General features: G+C 44.2%; 1 protein-coding gene across 1 annotated transcript in view; it reads right to left on the reverse strand.

Annotated features, from left to right (window-relative positions):
* Positions 1-24,776, reverse strand: part of TET1 (tet methylcytosine dioxygenase 1) — a 185,982-nt gene that overhangs the window by 127,361 nt on the left and 33,845 nt on the right. Inside the window, exon 3 of the mRNA XM_053586385.1 lies at positions 3,496-3,549. Within this exon, the coding sequence (XP_053442360.1) occupies positions 3,496-3,549 (54 nt within the window). The remainder of the gene's footprint in view (positions 1-3,495; positions 3,550-24,776) is intronic.

The following is a 24,776-nucleotide window of genomic DNA, read 5'->3' on the forward strand; positions in this document are numbered from 1 at the left end:
ACAGGCTCGGTGCCTGTAGCTCAAGCAGCTAAGGCGCCAGCCACATACACCACAGCTGACGGGTTCGAATCCAGCCCAGCCCTGCCAAACAACAATGACAACTACAACCAAAAAATAGCCAGGCATTGTGGTGGGTGCCTGTAGTCCCAGCTACTTGGGAGACTGAGGCATGAGAATCACTTAAGCCCAAGAGTTGGAGGTTGCTGTGAGCTGTGACACTATGGCACTCTACCCAGGGCGATAGCTTGAGACTGTCTCAAAAATAACAAAAACATTTTCCTACTCTTGTGCAATAATTACTAACTATAGAATAAAGTCAGCAACAACAGTTCAGTTCTGCTTGCTGTGTTAAATGAAATTTGGCCACCCACAGGCACTTTAAAAAAATTGTCAGTGGCTAGGCTCATTGGCTCATGTCTATAATCCTAGCACTGTGGGAGGCTGAGGCAGGAGGATTACTTGCATTCAGGAGTTCTAGACCAGCTGAAGAAAGAGGGAGACCTTGTCCCTGCTAAAATAGAAAAAAATTAGCCAGGCATAGTGGTACATGCCTGTAGTCCCAGTTACTCAGGAGGCTGAAGCAGAGGGCTGGTTGTGCCCAGGACTTTGAGGCTGTAGTGAGCTACAATGATGCCACCAGACTCTACACATGGCACTGTACCCAGGCCTACAGAGTGAGACTCCCTGTCTCTTAAAAAAAAAAAATAGGGCGGTGCCTGTGGCTCAGCGGGTAGGGCGCCGGTCCCATATGCCGGAGGTTGCGGGTTCAAACCCAACCCCGGCCAAATTAAAAAAAAAAAAAAAAAAAAAAATAGGGCTTGGCGCCTGTGGCTCAAACGGCTAAAGCGCCAGCCACATACACCTGAGCTGGTGGGTTCGAATCCAGCCCAGGCCCACCAAACAACAATGACGGCTGCAACCAAAAATTAGCCAGGCATTGTGGCGGGCGCCTGTAGTCCCAGCTACTTGGGAGGCGGAGACAGGAGACTTGCTTGAGCCCAGGAGTTTGAAGTTGCTGTGAGATATGATGGCACAGCACTCTACCCAGGGCAACAGCTTGAGGCTCTGTCTCAAAAAAAAAAAAAAAAAAAAATAGTCAGTTCACTGCCACGATATCAAGAAAGAGCATTGGTATATTGACTTCTGAAATTTATGCAGGTAACAGGACACCTACAGACTAACAAAATAAACATAGAATTAAATAGTATTCCCCAAGTCCAGTTGTACTTCCTAGCAAAGGTGGGAGAAGATTTAGCTACCAGGCTTAATCTGTATTAGTTTCTCCATGTAATCTATCACTTTCTTCTGCCCCTCCTTACGAAATTTGAGAGCCATTTATAACAGTAAGACTGAAGCTAATTTTTTTTTTTTTTTTGAGACAGAGTCTCACTTTGTTGCCCTTGGTAGAGTGCCCTGGCATCACAGCTCACAGCAACCTCCACCTCTTGGGCTTAGGTGATTTTCTTGCCTTAGCCTTCCAAGTAGCTGGGACTACAGTTGCCCACCACAACACCTGGCTATTTTTTTTTTTTTTTTGTAGAGACTGAGTTTCACTTTATGGCCCTCGGTAGAGTGCCATGGCATCACACAGCTCACGGCAACCTCCAACTTCTGGGCTTAAGCGATTCTCTTGCCTCAGCCTCCCGAGTAGCTGGGCGCCCACCACAACGCCCGGCTACTGGCTATTTTTTTGTTGCAATTTGGCCAGGTCCGGGTTGGAACCCACCACCCTCAATATATGGGGCTGGTACCCTACCCACTTAGCCACAGGCGCCACCCTAGATTGAAACTATTTCTTACTTGAATATAAGACAAAATGCCTGAGATGGACATACCCAATACAGAAAGTGTAGAAGATTAGGGACTGTAAGTAGAACTTTTAATGAGCCGCTTCTACAGATGTTGGAGGAAGGGAGTAAAATGAAATGGATGGATCAATATGAAGAAGAAAAACAGAAGAGGGTTTAATTTACTTTGAAAATAAGTACTATTCTATTTGTCCCGGTCCAGTGAGAATTTGTGCCAAGCAATTTTATTCATTTCACAGTGCTTAGCACTTTGCTCTGTGGTAGATATTAAATAAATATTTGTTGGTTGATGAATAATGTACACGGAAATGCTGTGTATGTATAGGAAGCAGAAACTCAAGGTGGTCAGACAAATTTGAAAGCCATTCAAGGTTTGGTCCTCCATGTCAACATTTTCAAGTTAACACAATTGGGGAAAGAAATAAGACAAAATTCTGCCACATTTATAGTTCAACATGTTTCTCTTTGAGTGTTACAACTTTATTTGCTATTTTTTTTTTTTTTTGTAGAGACAGAGTCTCACTTTATGGCCCTCGGTAGAGTGCCATGGCCTCACCCAGCTCACAGCAACCTCCAACTCCTGGGCTTAAGCGATTCTCTTGCCTCAGCCTCCCAAGTAGCTGGGACTACAGGCGCCCGCCACAAGGCCCAGTTATTTTTTGGTTGCAGTTCAGCTGGGGCCGGGCTTGAACCCGCCACCCTAGGTATATGGGGCCGGCACCTTACCAACTGAGCCACAGGCGCCGCCCTACAACTTTATTTGCAAAAGAAAAACTATGATTAGGTTAAAATGTTTTAAATTAAATGTAATACAACATAATTTTAAAGATGAGTCATTTACTGCTTAATATTTCATTTTCAATTTAAAAGTTACCTTGCAAATGTTACTAACACTTATAGTAGCAATACATGACTGGAAATTTTAAACACATAAGCACCTATGTGCTATAGTAAAGCTAGCCTTGAACTTTCAGTGATGACATGTGCTTTTAAATTAACCCTTTTAAATACTGTACAAATCTCATAATACAGATTGCTAGCTTATAACTGAATTAGGTTACTACCAAATACTCATCAGGCAATCTATGGAAAATAAAGAAAACATGTAGATTCCTATAGCTGCATGAATGCCAAAATTAATGATGATATAATGGAAATGTGAGATCAAACAATTATAATTTGGCTGTGAAATCTCAATGACTTATACATTTTAAGATGAACTAAAATATCTAAGGACCTTTTTTGTTTTTGGTTTGGAGGAAAAACCACACATTTAAAAATAGCACTTAATGGACAGTCTATTAAAATCACAATGGATCATAGCTGTCAACTTCAAATAGTGCCTTTCTCCTAAAGAGCTTAAGTTTACACACTGGTGCCACACCACAAATGCAGATGCTACAAAAAGAGCTATAAAGAAAAGCAAATTTTATTCACAACACTTTGCATATAAACTTTTCCTTCTGCAGACTTGTGTGGAGTTGAAAATAAAGGATGCCAATATGTACATTATGCAGCCCACCAAAAAAAAAGAGAGTAAACACTTTAGTTGAGTGAGAATTCATTTATCTACTAAAAATCTGGGAAAGTGCACATCCACTGTACTTCAAATTTACCCCCAAGTGACAGAAAAATATTATATGAAATGGAAAAATAATTAAATATTATTTAATCAACAGCTGATTACCTTTAAAACTTTGGGCTTCTTTTCCCTCTGAGGCCTCTTGTTTTCCTTTATAACCTAAAAAAAAAAAAAAAAAAAATCAAATTGCAAAATGAGCCTCTGTTTAAGAAATAAAATTAGCTCCCACCCCCCAAAAAATTTTGGCTATTTCTCTGTAAAACTGTTTATACCATTTAAAATCATCAACATGTTTGCTAGGCAGAACCTAAAGAGCTTATGTAAAATGTATACTTTAAAAGTCACTGAAAAAAATTCTTGCAAAAAGATGAAGTAGGGAAATACCCTTTTCTCCCCTTAAAGTCTGTCTTAATTAGCCTCTGCATTCTTCACAGCGAAGCCCACGAGGTAGCCATCTTGCTTGCTTCTGCAGAGGAAGCCTCTACAGTGGAACAGTTCTGCAAACTGCTTTTTGGTATTATTATCATGGTGTTTAAAGGCAGCCCCGGCCTGCCAGCACTGTAGACGTGCTGGGCATGCCTTTTGCAAAAACAGCCCCACAAAGAGTGCAGCCAATGGCAATGCAGAGCTTAGCAACTCCAAAGTGATCTTCTCAGCCTAGCCCTTCCTAGACAAAGGATCTCCTGTGCGGCTGGGCTCTCACCACAGGACACAGGCAGCCACAAGCTGCGACATGGAGTTCGCTGCAGAGGATCTGGTCGCGCGGAAATCACAGGAGGCTTCAGCAAAAACAATGCACGCAAATCCCCCAGGTCACCACCATCAGATTGATGGCGGAGTCTCCCTGATTAGTAACCTCTTTGGTGGCTCCGAGGGCAGGGCTGCTCGAGGTAGGGGTGCGCTGTTCTGCCTCCAATGTACAGGAGATATAACTGAGCCTAAGGGGGCACTTGGGCTTGCTGAAACTCTGGAAGGTATTGTGCATTTTTACTTTATAAGGCAAGGCTAAATATTGGCGATATTTAAGGCAGGGAGGTTATGTGAGGACAGTGTAGGCTCAGTTGTTGGACTGCATGTCTCATTCCTCAGGAACCACACCTCTTTGCAGCAGGCGCTTTGCCCAGAAACACAGCAATTTGATTTCTGTCAATAAATGTCCAATGACAACGTCAGATTAAAAAATAACAATAAAGCCACTTAAAAGGAAAAGGACAGGATGAGGATGAGGGGGAGGAGTTTTCAAAATACACTTGCCACTCCGAGCGGCTAAAGAGAAAGATTTCTCTCTTGCTCTGGGCATTTCTGATGACCTTCCCCTCTCAAGGAAATCTCTGCCCTAATAGGAGAACTTGGACTCACGCATGTTAGTGGGGAAAGGGCATCTTTGGCTCCTCTCTCTCTCAAGATCATCAATTGTCACTGATCATCTCTCACTCAGCAGAGCTGCCTGGCAGGACCCCAGGTGAAGTCTGTCCCGCACCAGCTTGGCTGGCCGTCAGACAGAGCCACCCACTTTCCAGATATTGGGACTTGAGCTAGGGGGTAAAACAAGCCACTATCTCTGCTGACACACCTGGAATGCCCCTATGCCCAGTGGGTGGCAGGCACTAGGAGAGCTGACACCATAATTGGCATCTGCCAGACACTGGGAAGAGCAGGACCAGAGGAGTCTCCCTCCCATTAGCCCCTGGGCATTGCAACAGTGGCAGCAGAGGACCAGCGCAGCCACAGTGAGCTGGCTGGTCTCAAGGTCACTGCCAAAATGCAGTGAGGAGGCCAATCAGTCCCATCCCAGCCACCTTGACAGCTGCACAGATCTTGGGAAGACAGCCCTAGCTTCAGCCTCACAGGGCCAAAGTTTCAGCAGCACATTTGGGGGATTGGCAGGAGAGCCTCCCAGGCTGCTCAGCCAAAGACGGGTTTTCCACTTGCAGTTGGATTCAGAACAGATTCCCACAACCAGAAATCAGGAACAGAGTGAGGGCCGGAAGGCCTGCATTTCATCACCCTTGATTCCTAGCATTTCAATTTGCCACAAAAGCATGCTTTCCTTGTTGGAATGGGAAGCCAAGCAGCATCCCCACCTTTAAACTACCTTTCCCTCCTCCTCCCCCTAATTTGTAGCAAATTCGTGTAAGAAAAAAACCTACTGGGTGTGGTTTTCTCAACTCTTCCTTAAACACTTGTAGCAAAACCAATGAATTCTGACCTAACCACATCCACCAGCCCAACTCCAAACACTAAACTTGACTACCTCTAAGAAGCTCTCTGTGTGGGATGAAGAAGCCACGAAACAGGTAGAAAAATAGAACCAAGTACAGTAAGAAAACTAGAACCAAATACAGTAAAGTTTGAAAATGGGTACGAAACTTTTTAGATTCCTTTTTCTTTGTTTTCCTTTGGTGATATTTTACTGTGGTAAAAGATATATAACATAAACTATTTGCGTATTTTTAAGTGTATAATTCAGTGACATTAAGAACATTTACAGGGCGGCGCCTGTGGCTCCACAGAGTAGGGCGCCAGCCCCATATGCCAGAGGTGGTGGGTTCAAACCCAGCCCTGGCCAAAAACTGCAAAAAAAAGAAAAAGAAGAACATTTACAGTGTTGTGCAACTATCACCACTGTCCATTTTCAGAACTTTTTCACCCTCCTAATTAGAAACTTTCTACCCATTAAACAGTACGTCCTCATTCACCTCAACAGCTCCTTCTAAATTCTATTCTACTTTCTGTCTGTGAAATTCACTCTTCTTGGTACCTCAGATAAACAGACTTATACTGTATTTGCCTTTCTGTGTTTATTTACTTCGCTTAGTATGATGTTTTCAGGTTTTTTTGCTTTTTGTTTTTTGGGTTTTTTTGGAGACAGAATCTCAAGCTGTTCCCCTGGGTAGAGTGCTGTGGTGTCATAACTCACAGCAACCTCCAACTCGGGCTCAAGATCCTTTTGCCCAGTTTTTCTATTTTTAGTAGAGATGGGGTCTCACTCTTGCTTAGGCTGGTCTTGGACTTATGAACTTGTGAGATCGAGCAATCCACCTGCCTCAGCCTTGCAGAGTGCTAGGATTATAGGCGTGAGCCATGGCACCCGGCCTAATTATTCATTATTTAGTAAGGTGGCCATGATATAATTGTATACTTTATTTTATTTATTTTTTATTTTCTGAGACAGAGTCTGACCCTGTCACCCTGGCTAGATTGCAGAGGTGTTATCACTGCATCCTCAAACTCCTAGACTCATGTGGTTTTTCCACCTCAGCCTTGGGAGTAACTGGGCCTAAAGGTATATGCCACTATGCCCCATTAATTTTTTTTATATTTTTGCAGATGAGGTATCGATCTCGCTCAGGCTGATCTCAAACTCCTTGCCCCAAGTAATCCTCCTGCCTTGGCCTCCCAGAGCACTAGGATTATAGGTGTGAGCCATCATACCTGACTATAATGTCATGTTTCATTTTTTTATTTTTTTTATTTTTTTTTTGGTTTTTGGCTGGGGTTGAGTTTGAACCCACCACCTCCGGCATATGGGACCGGCGCCCTACTCCTTGAGCCACAGGTGCCGCCCCTATAATGTCATGTTTCAAATCAACCCATTCCCTATATGATCCTTACAAGTGAATCAGTAAAATAAAATAGAATCAGGCTCAGAGTGTTAGGTATATGAAATCTACACTAGTGAGAAGTCCATTTCTTTTTTTTCTTTTTTTTTTTTGTAGAGACAGAGTCTCACTGTACCGCCCTCGGGTAGAGTGCCGTGGCGTCACACGGCTCACAGCAACCTCTAACTCTTGGGCTTAAGCGATTCTCTTGCCTCAGCCTCCCGAGCAGCTGGGACTACAGGCGCCTGCCACAACGCCCGGCTATTTTTTTGTTGCAGTTTGGCCGGGGCCGGGTTTGAACCCGCCACCCTCGGCATATGGGGCCGGCACCCTACTCGCTGAGCCACAGGCGCTGCCCGAGAAGTCCATTTCTTAAAGCCCTGTGGACAGGCAATTCCATTGAATAGGATATTAATGAAACCATACAACATTATACTCTGCAATCTAAGCAAATATTGAAGGATTGTGTGCACTGTTCTGTAAAATTAGTTAATAAATAAAGTCGAAGCTCATCCAAGCTAGATATTAAAGTTAATGAAACTGGGCGGCGCCTGTGGCTCAGTTGGTAAGGCGCCGGCCCCATGTACCGAGGGTGGTGGGTTCAAACCCGGCCCCGGCTGAACTACAACCAAAAAATAGCTGGGCGTTGTGGCGGGCACCTGTAGTCCCAGCTACTCGGGAGGCTGAGGCAAGAGAATCGCTTGAGCCCAGGAGTTGGAGGTTGCTGTGAGCTGTGTGATGCCACGGCACTCTACCGAGGGCCATAAAGTGAGACTCTGTCTCTACAAAAAAAAAAAAAAGTATAGGGGCGGCGCCTGTGGCTCAAGGAGTAGGGCACCGGTCCCATATGCCAGAGGTGGCAGGTTCAAACCTAGCCCTGGCCAAAAACCAAAAAAAAAAAAAGTATAAAGTTAATGAAACTGACCAGTGCGAACATTAATTCCAAATATCAAACTGGTGCTAGACCATAAAGACCAGTTCTTGTTTGAATACAGAATAGATTGGTAACCTCTATTGCCTGTGACCATCTGTTTCAATTCCTATACTTAGTGATTTGATGGTCTCATCTCAGGGCTTAGGTGACAGTGAGTTTTTTTTTTTTTTTTTTTTTTGTAGAGACAGAGTCTCACTGTACCGCCCTCGGGTAGAGTGCCGTGGCGTCACACGGCTCACAGCAACCTCTAACTCCTGGGCTTCCGCGATTCTCTTGCCTCAGCCTCCCTAGTAGCTGGGACTACAGGCGCCCGCCACAACGCCCGGCTATTTTTTTTTTGTTGTTGCAGTTTGACCGGGGCTGGGTTTGAACCCGCCACCCTCGGCATGTGGGGCCGGCGCCCTACTCGCTGAGCCACAGGCGCCGCCCGACAGTGAGTTTTGATGGGAAAGAATAATCAGAAATTGGGGTGGTGCCTGTGGCTCAAGGAGTAGGGCACTGGCCCCATATACCAGAGGTGGCGGGTTCAAACCCGGCCCTGGCCAAAAACTGCAAAACAAACAAACAAACAAAAAGAATAATCAGAAATTATGAGCAGAAAAATTGGAAGTTAGTCAAGAGAGCCATCCCTATTCTCTTGTTACAAAGGGTGAAATATCTACAACTAGAAAGAAAACGTTGTGTGGTAGTACTCATAATTCAGAAACTGTTTTTGTAACTTAAATCTATTTGTTTACCCCACAAGGACTCATGTCTGTTAGATTGCATGAATTGAAATTTAACTTTGTATAACTCAAGTGTATAACGTTCTTGTATATATTTACAAAATGAGATCTATCACTTTTCTCTTGAATATCAATAGGATTATAGAACTAAATAGAACATAAGAGAAAATTTAGTTGAACAACATTATTTCATAGATAAACTGAGGCTCAGGGAGGCAAAATTATTTAAACTCAGGCAACACAGCAGTTTAGAACTTGACTTAACCTACTTCTAACCAAATACTCAAGGTCACCCCCCCAAAAAAAAATACTACTTTCACTACAACTCTTCTTCAATTTCAATATCTAGCAATATACATTTGTAAATAACCTACAGTCCTCTGAAATACCCACCTTCATTTTTCTTTATTCTTTTTTTTTTTTTTTGAAACAGAGTCTCACTTAGTTGCCCTCAGAGTGCTGTGGTGTCATAGCTCACAGCATCCTCAAACTCTTGGGCTCAAGTGATCCTTTTGCTTCAGCCTCCTGAGTAGCTGGAACTACAAACATCCACCTATAACACAAACTATTCTTAGAGATAGGGTCTCACTCTTGCTCAGGCTGTTCTCAAACTCCTGAACTCAAGCAATCCACTGACGTTGGCCTCCCAGAGTGCTAGGATTATAGGGTGAGCCACCATGACCAGCCCCTCACTTTTGTTTTCATTTTATTTTATTTTATTTTTTTCACATGACCTTGAAGAAGCCTAAGCTTTACCCTGCCTATTGTAATTTGGCAAATGAAACTTCATTTTTAGTATACAAGATTAGCAGCTCAGATTTCTACAATAATTTTATTTTATTTATTTATTTTTTTTGAGACAGAGCCTCAAGCTCTTGCCCTGCTGTGGCATCACAGCTTACAGCAATCTCCAACTCCTGGGCTTAAGTGATTCTCTTGCCTCAGCCCCCCAAGTAGCTGGGACTACAGGCGCCCGCCACAACGCCCGGCTATTTTTTGGTTGCAGTCTGGCCGGGGCTGGGCTTGAACCCGCCACCCTTGGTATATGGGGCCGGCGCCCTACCAACTGAGCCACAGGCGCCGCCCCAGGTAGTCTGTTTTGTAAACTCCTGATTAATAAAAATAATAATGTCTCATGATGTTCACAACAATTTTATCAGAGTTTTTTTTTTTTGTAGAGACAGAGTCTCACTTTATGGCCCTCGGTAGAGTGCCGTGGCCTCACACAGCTCACAGCAACCTCCAACTCCTGGGCTTAAGCGATTCTCTTGCCTCAGCCTCCCGAGTAGCTGGGACTACAGGCGCCCTCCACAACGCCCAGCTATTTTTATCAGAGATTTTTACAGTTAGTTTGCTTAAGTTTCCTGTGAGACTTAGGGACCTGAAAAACTAGCATTGGAGAAATTTCCTGGGTGACTTGATTGAGCAATAATCTGGGTGTAGGTGGCTGATCTCCTAGTAGAGTCTTTTCCTGACTCTCCTTCCCCACCTCTTTCCTTGAGGGTACTGGAACTCTTTTTCCCTCCGAGGGGCCAGGTCCAATTGTTACTCAACCCCATTCCACCCAGTTTACAGCAAGTAAAAATATCTGTGCTTCAATGGCAAGAACAAGGGAAAAAGTGGGCAAATAATCTTCAAAGTTAAAAACTGGGAATTGGGCGGCGCCTGTGGCTCAGTCGGTAAGGCGCCGGCCCCATATACCGAGGGTGACGGGTTCAAACCCGGCCCCGGCCAATCTGCAACCAAAAAATGGCCGGGCGTTGTGGCGGGCGCCTGTAGTCCCAGCTGCTCGGGAGGCTGAGGCAGGAGAATCGCTTGGGCCCAGGAGTTGGAGGTTGCTGTGAGCTGTGTGAGGCCACGGCACTCTACCGAGGGCCATAAAGTGAGACTCTGTCTCTACAAAAAAAAAAAAAAAAAAAAAAACTGGGAATTGCCCAGCTACTCGGGAGGCTGAGGCAGGAGAATCGCCTAAGCCCAGGAGTTGGAGGTTGCTGTGAGCTGTGTGACGCCACGGCACTCTACCGAGGGCAATAAAGTGAAACTCTGTCTCTACAAAAAAAAAACTGGGAATCATATAGACAATGAGACGAACTATAAACTGTCAGAAGAATGAGGCTGTGGCAGGTGGATTGCTTGAGCTCAGAAATTCCAGACCAGTAGGAGCAAGTGTAAGACCCAGTCTCTAAAAAAAACAAGCGGGCATTGAGGTAGGTGCCTATAGTCCGAACTACTCGGGAGGCTCAGACAATAGGATAGGTTGAGCCCAAGAGTTTGAGGTTGCTGTGAGGTATAATGACATCACAGCACAGAGGTGAGAGAGTGAGAATCTGTCTAGAAAAAAACAAAAAAGAAAGGTAGAAGTACAGAGCTCCTAAGATTAGCAAAATCTAACTTAAAATTATTGAATAACCTCAAAAGACCTCAAGCTCAAAAATATTTTCTTTAATATTTATCAATTATGGCAATTTAGGGGTAGGGGGATAAAGTGGGGATGGTCAATAGGTTTAAAACTATACTTAGAGAGAATGAACTATATTTGATAGTACAGAAAAGTGACTATAATCAACAATAAGTTAGGGTATACTTTAAAATAGCTAAAAGAGGGGAATAGGAATGTTCCTAGCACCAATAATAAATGCCTGAGGTGATGGATACTCCAATTGCCTTGATTCGATTAATTGTATGTCTACATCAAAACATCAAATATATTATATAAAGACACACAGCTATTATATGCCCATAATCATTTAAAAAAAATTCATTGGCTAAATACTCAAAATAAAATAAAATTTATCAAGCAATCTCAGCACTTTGAAGGCAGAGGTGGGAGGATTGCCTTAGGCCAGGAGTTTGAGACCAGCCTGAGCAGCATTATCAAGATTCCATCACAGCCTCCTCCTCACACTTGTAATCCTAGCACACTGGGAGGCTGAGGAGGGTGGATTGCTTGAGTTCACAAGTTTGAGACCAGTTCGAGCAAAAGCAACACCCCGTCTCTACTAAAAATAGAAAAACTAAGGCAAAAGGATCACTTGAGCCCAGGAGTTGGAGATTGCTGTGAGCTATGACATCAGGGCATTCTACCCAGGGTGACAGCTTAAGACTTTGTCTCAAAAAAGGGTCAGCACCTGTAGCTCAGTGGCTAGGGTGATGGCCACATACACCGGGGCTGGTGGGTTCAAACCCGGCCCAGGCCTGCTAAACAACAACTGCAACTACAAAAAAACCTCTGAGCTCAGGGTAGTCCACTCACCTTGGTCTTCCAGAGGGTTAGGATTACAGGCTTGAGCCACCATGCCCAGCCCATGGCTACTTTTTCTATTTTTAGTAGACATAGGATCTCATTTTGCTTAGGGTGGTCTGGAACTTCTGATCTCAAGCAATTCATTCACCCCAGCCTCCCAGAGTACTAGCATTACACATATGAGTCACTGAGCCTGGCCAACAGCACAGATTGAAATGAAAAAAATCACCTATTTTTACCTTGAATGTTTTAGCACAAGCAATTATGACTATAAATGAGTATTAAAAAAATGTAATTTTCCCATAAAACTCTGTTTGATTTACTTGTCTTCGAAATGCTTATCTAAGAAGCATATTTACTCTTGTTGCTTAAAATAAATGGTTCTTGATGTTCTTACTAAGTATTTATAAATCATGAATTAATATTCTTTGATTTGCCGACAATAACAGTTTGTTTGCTTTGTTTTGTTTTTTTTCTTGTAGAGACAGAGTCTCACTTTATGGCCCTCAGTAGAGTGCCGTGGTGTCACACAGCTCACAGCAACCTCCAACTCCTGGGCTTAAGTGATTCTCTTGCCTCAGCCTCCCGAGTAGCTGGGACTACAGGCGCCCGCCACAATGCCCAGCTATTTTTTGGTTGCAGTTCAGCTGGGCTGGGTTTGAACCCGCTACCCTCGGTATATGGGGCCAGCGCCTTACTGACTGAGCCACAGGCACCGCCCTGTTTGCTTTGTTTTGAGACTTACTGTGTTACCCAGGCTAGAGTGCCAGGGCCTCAGCCTAGCTAACAGTAACCTCAAACTCTTGAGTTCAAACGATCCTCCTACTTCAGCCTCCTAAGTAGGTGGGACTGCATGCCTGCCAACAAAGCCCAGCTAATTTTTCTATTTAGTGAAGATGGGGATCTCCCTCTGGCTCAATCTGATCTCAAACTTCCGACATCAAGGGATCTATCTGCTTTGACCTCCTGGAGTGCTAGGATTACAGGTGTGAGCTTCCACACCCAGCCAACATCAGTTCTTTTATTTATTTATTTATTTATTTATTTATTTATTTTTGTAGAGACAGAGTCTCACTTTATCACCCTTGGTAGAGTGCCGTGGTGTCATACAGCTCACAGCAACCTCCAACTCCTTGGCTTAGGTGATTCTGTTGCCTCAGCCTCCCGAGTAGCTGGGACTACAGGCACCTGCCACAATGCCCAGCTATTTTTTTGTTGCAGTTTGGCTGGGGCCAGGTTTGAACCCGCCACCCTCAGTATATGGGCTCGGCGCCCTACCCACTGAGCAACAGGCACTGCCCTTATTTTCTTTCTTTCTTTCTTTTTTTTTGCAGTTTTGGGCTGGGGCTGGATCTGAACCCTCCACCTCCCATATATGGGGCCGGCGCCCTACTCCTTTGAGGCGCAGGCGCCACCTTCTTTATTTATTTTTTTGAGACAGAGTCTCAAGCTGTAGCCCTGGGTGGAGTGCTGTAACATCACAGCAACCTCAAACTCCTGGGTTCAAAGCTATTCTCTTGCCTCAGCCGCCCAAGTAGCTGGGACCACAGGCACCTACCACAATGCCTGGCAATTGTTTTTGGTTGTTGCAGTTGTTGTTGGTTTTGCTTGGCCGAGGCCAGGTTCAAACCTGCCAACCTCGGTGTATGTGGCTGGCGCCTACCTACTAAGCTATGGGCGCCACCATCAGTTCTTTTTAAGCACAACATTTAAGAGTAAGTCAAGGCTTGGTGCCCATAACACAGTGGTTATGGTGCCAACCACATATACCGAAGCTGCAGAGTTCGAACACAGCCTGGGACAGCTAAACAACAATGAGAACTAAAACAAAAAAATAGCCGGGCATTGTAGCAGGCACCTGTAGTCCCAGCTACTTGGGAGGCTGAGGCAAGAGAATCACTTAAACCCAAGACTTTGGGGTTGCTGTGCGCTGAAACACCACAGCACTCTACTGAGGGTTACATAGTGAGACTGCCTCAAAAAAAACAAAAAAGAGTAAGTCAAAGTCCATTCACTGATGCTGTGATTACATTTCATAGCTTTTAAACGTACACCCATATTTTCATAGGAATACTTTTTCTAGTCATCGTAAGAAGTAAAGTATAAGTGATTATTGGGAGGATGAAGGATCATTATGCCCAGCAATTCTCTTCATCACTTACAAAGTATGTGATAAAAGAAAAAGGCTTTATATGTTTTGAAAAGAAAGTATTATTATTATTATTTTTTTTTTTTGAGACAGAGCCTCAAGTTGTCACCCTGGAGAGAGTGCCGTGGCATCACAACTCACAGCAACGTCCAACTCCTGGGCTCAAGGGATTCTCCTGCCTCTGGGACTACAGGTGCTTGCCACAATGCCGGGCTATTTTTTGGTTGCAGCTGTCATTGTTGTTTGGTGGGCCCGAGCTGGATTCGAACCTGCCAGCTCAGGTGTTTGTGGGTGGCGCCTTAGCGGCTTGAGCCACAGGCACGGAGCCAGAAAGTATTATTTTCTTCTGGCCTTTTCAACTTAAAATACAATCTCATACAAGTTCACTATGTCCTGGAGGGGCTTGAAATCCCAATGATTCTATTAATTACGGGACCATGACAGGTCACTGTTGACTCAGTGAAGGATAATGCTGACTTTAGGGTTAACTTCAATAATGGATATCAAGGCCGGGCGAGGTGGCTCCCACCTGTAATCCTAGCACTCTGGGAGGCCAAGGTGGATGGATTGCTTGAGCTCACCAATTCAAGACCAGCCTGAGTAAAAGCAAGACTCAATCTTTACTAAAAATAGAAAATCTGAGGTAAGAGTATCGCTTGAGCCTCAGCTGGAGGTTGCTGTTAGATATAACATCATGGCCCTGTACGGAGGGTGATGGCTTGAGAATCTGTCTCACACACACACACAAAAAATGGATATGAAAAGCATGTAGTATGGTGTCTGAATTTCAGTTGGTGCAACTGTACCAATGAATAATTGTGGATGTCACTGATCAAGAAAACTATGTGTAGGCCGGTCATGGTGGCTCACCCTGTAATTCCAGCACTCGGGAGGCCGAGGTGGGTAGATTTCCTGAGTTCATAGGTTCAAGACCATCCTGAGCCAGAGCGAGACCCAGTCTCTAAAAATAGCCAGGTTGTAGTAGACTCCTGTAGTCCCCCCAGGTACTTGGGAGGCTGAGGCAAAAGAATCGCTTGAACCCAAGAATTTGAGGTTGCTGTGAGGAATGACGCCACGGCACTCTACTGAGGAAGACAAAGTGAGACTCTGTCTCAAAAAAAGAAAATGAAAAGTTTTACTACTAATGATAATAGAATTATTAATTTGAAATAACACTGAAGACAATTAAAAAAGGAGAACACAATGTAGAGACATCTGCTTGAAGGCAAAGGAGAGTGAAAAACTATTGTGACAAATTTAGAGGAGAATAAGATCCAGGGAAGGTAAAAATATTTTAAGTAAACATTTAAAAATGGAGAGAAAGGGTGGCGCCTGTGGCTCCGTCAGTAAGCACCAGCCCCATATACCGAGGGTGGCGAGTTCAAACCCAGCCCCGGTTGAACTGCAAACCAAAAAATAGCTGGGCATTGTGGCGGGTGCCTGTAGTCCCAGCTACTCGGGAGGCTGAGGCAAGAGAATCGCTTGAGCTCAGGAGTTGGAGGTTGCTGTGAGCTGAGTGATGCCATGGCACTCTACCGAGAGTGATAAAGTGAGACTCTGTCTCTACAAAAAAAAAAAAAATTCATCAACTTGTAAATAGACTTAAAAAAAAAAGAAAGGGCGGTGCCTGTGGCTCAGTGAATAGAGCACTGGCCCCATATAAGGAGGGTGGCTGGTTGGAACCAGGCCCCGGCCAAACTGCAACAAAAAAAATAGCCAGGTGTTATGGCAAGCGCCTATAGTCCCAACTACTGGGGAGGCTGAGGCAAGAGAATCGCCTAAGCCCAAGAGCTGGAGGTTGCTGTGAGCTGTGACACCACAGCACTCTACCAAAGGGCGACAAAGTGAGACTGTCTCGAAAACTAACTGACTAACTAAATAAATAAATAATGGAGAGAAAGAGACCAGGCTTGGTGTCTCTTGCCTGTAATTTCAGTACTCTGGGAGGCCATGGTGGGCAGATTGTTTGAGCTCAGGATTGCAAGACCAGCTGAGTAAGAGTGAGACCCGTCTCTACTAAAAATAGAAGAACTTGCTGGGCATTGTGGTGGGTGCCTGTATTCCCAGCTACTTGAGGAGCTGAGGCAAGAGTATTGCTTGAGCCCAAAGGACTGAGGTTGCTGTGAGCTATGATGATACCATGGAACTCTACTCAGGGTGACAGAGTGAGACTCTGTCTCAAATAATAATAATAATAATAATTCTTTGTACCCTCAATGAATCCCAAACAAACAAACAACAAACAAAAAAATATGGAGAGAAAGAGTCAAAGACAGTTAATGGAATGCCTTGAAATTAAAATACTGTATCGCAGAAGTGGAATTGGCAAACACAGAGAGTCTAAGTATTTGATTCATGTTTTAAAAGTTTATATTTTTGTGAAATTAATCTATAAGATTCTAACACAACATCTCTTTCAAAGTTTCACAAGTATCCAATAAACAGTATCCAATAAACCCAGCCAGTCAACAGTCCACCTCTTGATTTCACTCCTTTCCCACCTCTGGGCCCTTCATTTTCCTTGTTGTCCTAATTCAGAGATGTGGGGGTTAAAATGAAGAAATAACATTAAAGACAAAGATTTTACTCTCAGATCAGTTGTCTGGTTTTAGGCATATTAGTTGATCTCTCCAAGCCTTAACAAAATGTGTATTTTATAGAATTGTTGTAAGATTAAATAAGACAATGAGTATATCAGTGCTTAATGAAGTATCAGGCACTTAATAAATACTAAATACACATGATAGGTGCTGTTAACACCTTCAGATACCGATGATTACTGCACACCAGTTCCATATCTATAATCAATATCATTCAATTCAAAAAATTTTATTTTGAGACACAGTCTCACTTTGTCATCCTGGGTAGAATTCAGTGGCATCATAGCTCATAGCAACTGCAAATTCTTGGGCTCAAGCTATCCTCTTGCCTCAGCTTCCCTGAGAGCTGGTACTACAGGCACCCACAACAATGCTTGGCTATTAGTTTTTTCTTTTTCTTTTTTTTTTTTGTAGAGACAGAGTTTCACTTTATTGCCCTCGGTAGAGTGCCGTGGCATCACACAACTCACAGCAACCTCCAACTCCTGGGCCTAGGCGATTCTCCTGCCTCAGCTTCCCGAGCAGCTGGGACTACAGGCGCCCGCCACAACGCCCGGCTATTTGTTTGTTGCAGTTTGGCTGGGGCTGGGTCGAACCTGCCACTCTCGGTATATGGGGCTGGTGCCCTGCTCACTGAGCCACAGGCGCCGTCCAGTTTTTGCTTTTTTTTTTGAGACAGAGTCTCACTATGTTGTCCTTAGTAGAGTGCTGTGGCGTCTCAGCTCACAGCAACCTCAAAGTCTTGGACTTAAGCAATTCTCTTGCCTCAGCCTCCCAAGTAGCTGGGACTACAGACACCTGTCACAATGCCTGGCTATTTTTTGGTTGTGGTTGTCATTGTTGTTTGGCAGGCCTGGGCTGGATTCAAACCTGCCAGCTCCGGTGTATGTGGCTGGCACCCTAGCCTCTGAGCTACAGGTGCTGAGCCAATGCCTGGGTATTTTTAGAGATGGGGTCTTGCTCAGGCTGGTCTGGAACTCCTGAGCTCAAGCAATCCACCCACCTGAGCCAGAATGCTAGAATTACAGGCGTGAGCCACCATGCCCTGCCTATTCAACCAACATTTATTTACAGTCAGGTGTGGTGGTGCATACCTGTAGTCCCAGCTACTCAAGCAGCTGAGGCAGGAGGACCACTTGAGTTCAGGAGTTTAAGGGTATGGTGAGCTATGATGACACCGTGGCACTCTAGCCTGAGTGACAGAGCAAGATTCTCTCTTTCTCAAAAGAAAAGTGGTGGTCACATAGCCTTATAAGTATCTGAATTACGGGGGTGGTGCCTGTGGCTCAATGGGTAGGGTGCCAGCCCCATATACCGAAGTTGGCGGGTTCAAACCCAACGCTGGCCAGCTAAAACAGCAATGAGAATTGCAAAAAAAAATAGCCGGGTGTTGTGGTGGGTGCCTGTAGTCCCAGCTACTCTGGAGGCTAAGGCAAGAGAATCACTTCAGACCAAGAGTTGGAGATTGCTGTGAGCTGTGACACCATAGCACTCTACCAAGGGTGACAAAGCAAGACTCTGTCTCAAAAAAAAAAAAAAAAGAAAAATGTATCTGAATTATGTGCTTTAGGGCCCGGCGAGGTGGCTCATGCCTATAATCATAACAACACTCCAGGAGGTCAAGACAGGTGGATTGCCTGAGCTCAGGAGTTGGAGACCAGCCAGAGCAAGAATGAGACCCCCCTCTCCAAAATACCCAGGCATGGCAGGCACCTGTAGTTCCAGCTGCTCAGGAGGCTGAGGCAACAGGGATGGCTTGAGCCTAAGAGTTTGAGGTTGCTGTGAACTATGACACCACAGCACTCTACCAAGGGCAACAAAGTGAGACTCTGTCTCAAAAAGAAAAAAAAAATTAGGTACTGTAAAAGAGTAAATATTGTAATACACAAATGATATATATATCAAATTTTGTAAAAAATGAGGTTGATGGCTCTCAGCATCGGCTAGGGCGCTAGCCACATACACCGGGGCTGGAGGGTTCTAACCCAGCCCAGGCCTGCCAAATAACAATGACAACTACCTAACCATTGTTACTATCATAACAATGATTATTTAATTACCTTTTATTGTACAATATTGTGCAACTTTCTTTTTTTTTCCTCTCTTTTTTTGAGACAGAGCCTCAAGCTGTCGCCCTGGGTAGAGTGCCATGTCATCACAGCTCACAGCAACCTCCAACTCCTGAGCTCAAGCGTCTCCTGCCTTGGCCTCCTAGGTAGCTGGGACTACAGGTGCCCGCCACAACACCCAGCTATTTTTTGGCTGCAGCTATCATTGTTGTTTGGTGGGCATGGGTTGGCTTCGAACCCACCAGCTCAGGTGTATGTGGCTGGCGCCTTAGCCACTTGAGCCACAGGCGCCAAGCCATACTGTATAACTTTCTAGTCATGGAAAATTAAACATTTTTTTTTTTTTTTTTTTTTTTGTAGAGACAGAGTCTCACTTTATGGCCCTCGGTAGAGTGCCGTGGCCTCACACAGCTCACAGCAACCTCCAACTCCTGGGCTCAAGCGATTCTCTTGCCTCAGCCTCCCGAGTAGCTGGGACTACAGGCGCCCGCCACAACGCCCGGCTAATTAAACACATTTTTTAAAGTGTGTTTCTATTTCCTAGTCTGCAAAATTAGAGTACTAATACTTGTAACTCATGGGTTACTGTCAGAATTGAACATGGTAATGGAAAATCTTTTATCACAGTTTGAGGCCTACACTAGATCTCACTAAAATACTAGTTTCCTTCCTTCTTCCTTTCTTTCACCAGCTTCCTGTGTTTCAAGTCAAATAAATTTAAAGTTCATTAAAATCTTACGTACCTAATAAGTAATGAAGTAATATTAATTAATAATGTACCAAATTAATAAAGGTTGTTGATTCATTAAAAAGGATGAAAAAAGTTAATCACTATCTTGTTTTAATGGTTTTTGCTTGTCTTAACATCTCATTACCAGAAAAGTCTCTAGAAAATGGGGATAGATGAATAAACACCTGAATCTCTATGTTGCTCAGTAGACAAATCTCTCTGCAATTCTGTACCAACTCCTATACAAATTACTCCTGCAAGTAGAAGAGAAACTTACATACCCATTTTTCTCTCTAAATTTAACCTTTTGCATCTTACAAGGGAATATGTGAAACTTGGTAAACGGTCTGTGAAGCTGGTGAATGATGCCCCATGATCATATCAATGTACACAGCTATGATTCAATAAAAAAAAATTAAAAAAAAAAACAACAAAAAATAAATAAATAAATAAATTTAACCTTTATCCAATCTTTCCAAAATTTCATGGCTTGGATCAACTGTGGCTTTCCACTGTCTTGTCCTCCCATTTCCTCCTCCTTTTATCCTACTTTTGCTTCTTAACAAAAAACTAACCACAAAATAGTGTTGCATATGAAACATAATATAAAAATAAGCTGTATAGTGTAAATGTCTTGAACACAGCAGAAACACCAAAACCCTCTCATTATACAAGGATGGGAAAATAACCGTGGCATAGTCCTCTCAGTGGAAACCACAACTATAATTTTGCATCACATGGGAACAGTGAAATCAATTCATTCATAAAGTTTCTTAATCCACCAGCAGGAGGAATGTTTTTGCAAATACTGAGAAATGTCATGTATAGAATATTTGAGAGGATTTCAGTTACTTTCCTCTAACTGCTGTAGAACCTCTATAAGTTGACCACCCCAGGGACTGTATCAAGGGGGTCAACATAAGGAGATGATAAATATAAGGAACTAGGTCTGCAGAACTGTTATGTACATGTGGTGCATCTCTGATCTATGAAAATTAGGACAACTTAAAGAAGTGGTCAACTGTGGAGGTTCTACTGAAGTATAAATGAATGGCAAAAGGGAAAACAGGTGACCATAATGAAATGCATACTCAAATCTCTTCAAGCATATAATAAGTCCTACCATGTCCCAGTACCCACTATGTACCAGACACACTTCAACACCCTTACACTGACACCATCGGTTTCTTTCAGCATCTCTACCTTACAGGGATGTTCCAAATGGGTCTAGTCTCACACTGATAACCATTTTTTTTTTTTTTAGACAGAGTGTCACTTGGTCACCCTTGGTAGAGTGCCAAAGCATTTTAGCTCACAGATTCTCTTGCCTCAGCCAAGTAGCTGGGACTACAGGCGCCCAAGTAGCTGGGACTATAGGCACCCACCACAAGGGCTGGCTATTTCTTTTTTGTTGCAGTTGTTGTTTTAGCAAGCCCAGGCTGGGCTTAAACCCACCTTCGGTGTATGTGGCCGGCGCCCTACTCACTGAGCTATGGCAGGGCACTGAGCCAAGAGAATACTGAAATTTGCTTTTTTTTTTCTTTGAGACAGAGTCTCAAGCTATCGCCCTGGGTAGAACGCTGTGGCATCACAGCTCACAGCAACCTCAAACTCTTGGGCTTCAGTGATTGCCTCAGCCTCCGAAGTAGCGGGGACTACTGGTATCTACCACAACACCCAACTATTTCTTGGTTGTGGTTGTCATTGTTTTGGCAGGCCCAGGCTGGGTTTGAACCTGCCAGCTCTGGTGTACATGGCTAGTGCCCTAGCCGCTGAGCTATAGGCACCAGGCCAATAAAAAAAAAAAATTTTTTTTTTTGAGACAGAGTATCACTATGTCACCCTCAGAAGAGTGCCATGAGGTCACAGCCTACAGTAACCTCAAACTCTTGGGCTTATGCGATTCACCTTCCTCAGCCTCCCAAGTAGCTGGGACCACAGGCACCTGCCACAACACCCAGCCAATTTTTTTTGTTGCACTTGTTTAGCTGGCCTGGGCTGGGTTTGAACCTGCCACCCTTGGTGTATGTGGCTGGTGCCATAACCACTGTGCTACAGGCACCAAGCTAAATAAAGAAATTCTTTTTTTTTTTTTTTTTTTTTTATTTTTGGCCGGGGCTGGGCTTGAACCCGCCACCTCCAGCATATGGGACCGGCGCCCTACCCATTGAGCCACAGGCGCCGCCCAAAAAAGAAATTCTTAATGCAACCATTTTTTAACTATAGGAAGAGAAGAAACAGTAGTCAAATGCATTCCTTCAAAGCCTTAAGAGTGATGTGATTCTTTTACTTGTTTTTAGTTTTGGAGTGGGGGTGGGGGGGTGACTTAAATTTCTCTGAAATCTAATAAAAGCTACCAACAATCTCCCTAGAAAAATGCATATAAAAACGATATGCCACATATAATTTTGAGGGAGTGATACTATAGATCCTTGAAGCCCAACCAGATTAAGAACCTTGATGTAGGGGCAGCACCTGTGGCTCAGTGAGTAGGGCACTGGCACCATATACCTAGGATAGCAGGTTCAAACCCGGCCCTGGCCAAACTGCAACAAAAAAAAAATAGTCGGGGGCAGCACCTGTGGCTCAGTAAATAGGGCGCCAACCCCATATACACAGGGTGGTGAGTTCAAACCCGACCCCGGCCAAACTGCAACAAAAAATAGCCGGGTGTCGTGGCGGGCGCCTGTGGTCCCAGCTACTGGGGAGGCTGAGGCAAGAGAATCGCCTAAGCCCAGGAGGTTGCTGTGAGCTGTGATGGCACAGCACTGTACCAAGGGCAATAAAGTGAGACTCTGTCTCTACAAAATAAAAAAAAATAGTCAGGCGTTGTGACAAGTGCCTATAGTCCCAGCTACTTGGGAGTCTGAGGCAAGAGAATTGCCTAAGCCTAAGAGCTGGAGGTTGCTGTCAGCTGTGGCACCACAGCACTCTACCGAGGGCAAGAAAATGAGACTCTGTCTCTCAAAAAAAAAAAAAGAAGAAGAAGAATCTTGATGTAGGCCAGGTGTGGTGGCTCACACCTATAATCCTAGCACTCTGGGAGTCTGAGGAGGGTGCATTGCTTGAGGTCAGAAATTTGAGACCAGTCTGAGCAAGAGGGAGACCTCATCTCTACTAAAAATAGAAAAACTAGCTAGGCATGGTGGCCTAGGCCTGTAGTCCTAACTATTCAAGAGCCTGAGGCAAGAGGATCTCATGAGTCCAAGAATTTGAGATTGGTGTGAACTATGTTGGCATGGCACTCTACCAAGGGTGACTATGTGAGACTCTGTCTCAAAAAATAAATAGATAAATAAAATAAAAAATAAAAATAGGCTGGGCTTGGTGGCTCATGTCTGTAATCCTAACAGTCTGGGAGGCCAAGGTGAGTAGATTGCCTGAGCTCACAAGTTCCAAACCAGCTTGACCAAAAGCGAGACTCCATCTCTAAAAATAGCTGGGCAATGTGTCAGGGGCCTATACTCCCAGCTACTTGGGAGGCTGAGGCAAGAGAACTGCATAAGCCCAGGAGTTTGAGGTTGCTGTGAGCTATGACACCATGGCACTCTTCCAACTGTGACAAAGTGAGACTCTTGTCTAAATAAATAAATAGGCTCAGCGCCTGCACCTCAGTGAGTAGGGAGCTGACCACAAACACCAGGGCTGGCAGGTTTGAGCCCAGCCTGGGCCTGCTAAAAAGTAATGACAACTGCAACAAAGACCAAGAGTTTGAGGTTGCTGTGAGTTGTGATACCACAGCTCTACCGAGGGCGACACAGTAAAACTCTGTCTCAAAATAAATAAATAAATAAAAAATAAAAATAGGCCAGGTTTGGTGGTTCATGCCTATAATCCTACCACTCTGGGAGGCCGGGGTGGGCAGTGTGCCTGAGCTCAGGAGCTCGAGACCAGCTCAAGCTACAGGCAGACCCTGTCTCTAAAAATAGCCGGGCGTTGTGGTGGGCACCTGTAGTCCTAGCTACTTGGGAGGCAGAGGGAAAAGGATCACTTAAACCCAAGAGTTTGAGGTTGCTGTGTGCTGTGATGCCACAGCACTCTACCGAGGGCAACATACTAAGACTCTGTCTCAAAAAAACCGAAAACCTTTATGTAGAAGTTGTATTTTTTTTGCTATCTAAAATATATGAAAAACTTACGTTGGGGTCATTTAAGCTAGGATTGAAATAACCTAAGATATTCTTGTGCAGCAACCAAAAAACCATGTGGAAAATTTAGCGGGACTAAAGCACTAATACAGTAATAGTAGTTAAAAATTCTGATTTTCCATGGTAGCTAAAAATACACAGAATACCTAATCTGATCTGGCTAGTATCCAGTCATTAGTTAGGAGGTTTGCATAATGCTGACTCAATTAGCATCTATGAAAGGGGTTTAAGATGTGTTACTAAAAAGAATTTAATAGAAACTACAGACTTTCTCATCTGGGAAAAGGAAATGGACCCAATGTTCTAAAAAATAACTGGACCAAAAAAGTTTCTGGAAATCATTAGACATTAACGCATCAACAAAATACAAAATATTTTTGTTGTTAATACTTTCAGCTTGAAATAAAGAAATCAAATGATTCTAGTTCAAGAAAGTAATCTGAGGCAGGGCATGGTGGTTCACACCTGTAATCCTAGCACTCTGTGAGGCCAAGCTAGGTGGATTACCTGAGTTTAGGGGTTGGAGCCAGAGTGAGACCTTATCTCTATTTTTTTTTTTTTGTAGAGACAGAGTCTCACTTTATGGCCCTCGGTAGAGTGCCATGGCATCACACAGCTCACAGCAACCTCCAACTCCTGAGCTTAAGCGATTCTCTTGCCTCAGCTTCCCGAGTAGCTGGAACTATAGGTGCCCGCCACAATGCCCAGCTATTTTTTGGTTGCAGTTCAGCCGGGGCCGGGTTTGAACTCGCCACCTTCGGTATATGGGGCCGGCACCCTACTGACTGAGCCACAGGCGCCGCCCCGAGACCTCATCTCTAAAAATAGCTGGGCGCTGTGGTGGGCACCTGTAGTCTCAGCTACTTGGGAAGCTGAGGAAAGAGGATTGCTTAAGGCTAAAAGGTTGAAGTTGCTGTGAGCTGTAACGCCATAGCTCTCTACCAAGGGCAATAAAGTGAGGCCGTCTCAAAGAAAAGAAAGTAATCTGGAATGTGCTCCCACGGATGTTGAGAGAAGGGAACACTTTTATCCTGTTGGTGGGACTGCAAACTAATACAGCCTCTTTGGAAAGCCGTATAGAGAATCCTCAAAGAACTCAAATTAGACCTTCCATTTGATCCTGCATTCCCATTACCAGGCATCTACCCAGAGAGAAAAAATCATTTTATCCTGAGGACATTTGCA

Source organism: Nycticebus coucang, chromosome 3 (genome assembly GCF_027406575.1).
Source record: "Nycticebus coucang isolate mNycCou1 chromosome 3, mNycCou1.pri, whole genome shotgun sequence".
Lineage (NCBI taxonomy): Eukaryota > Metazoa > Chordata > Mammalia > Primates > Lorisidae > Nycticebus > Nycticebus coucang.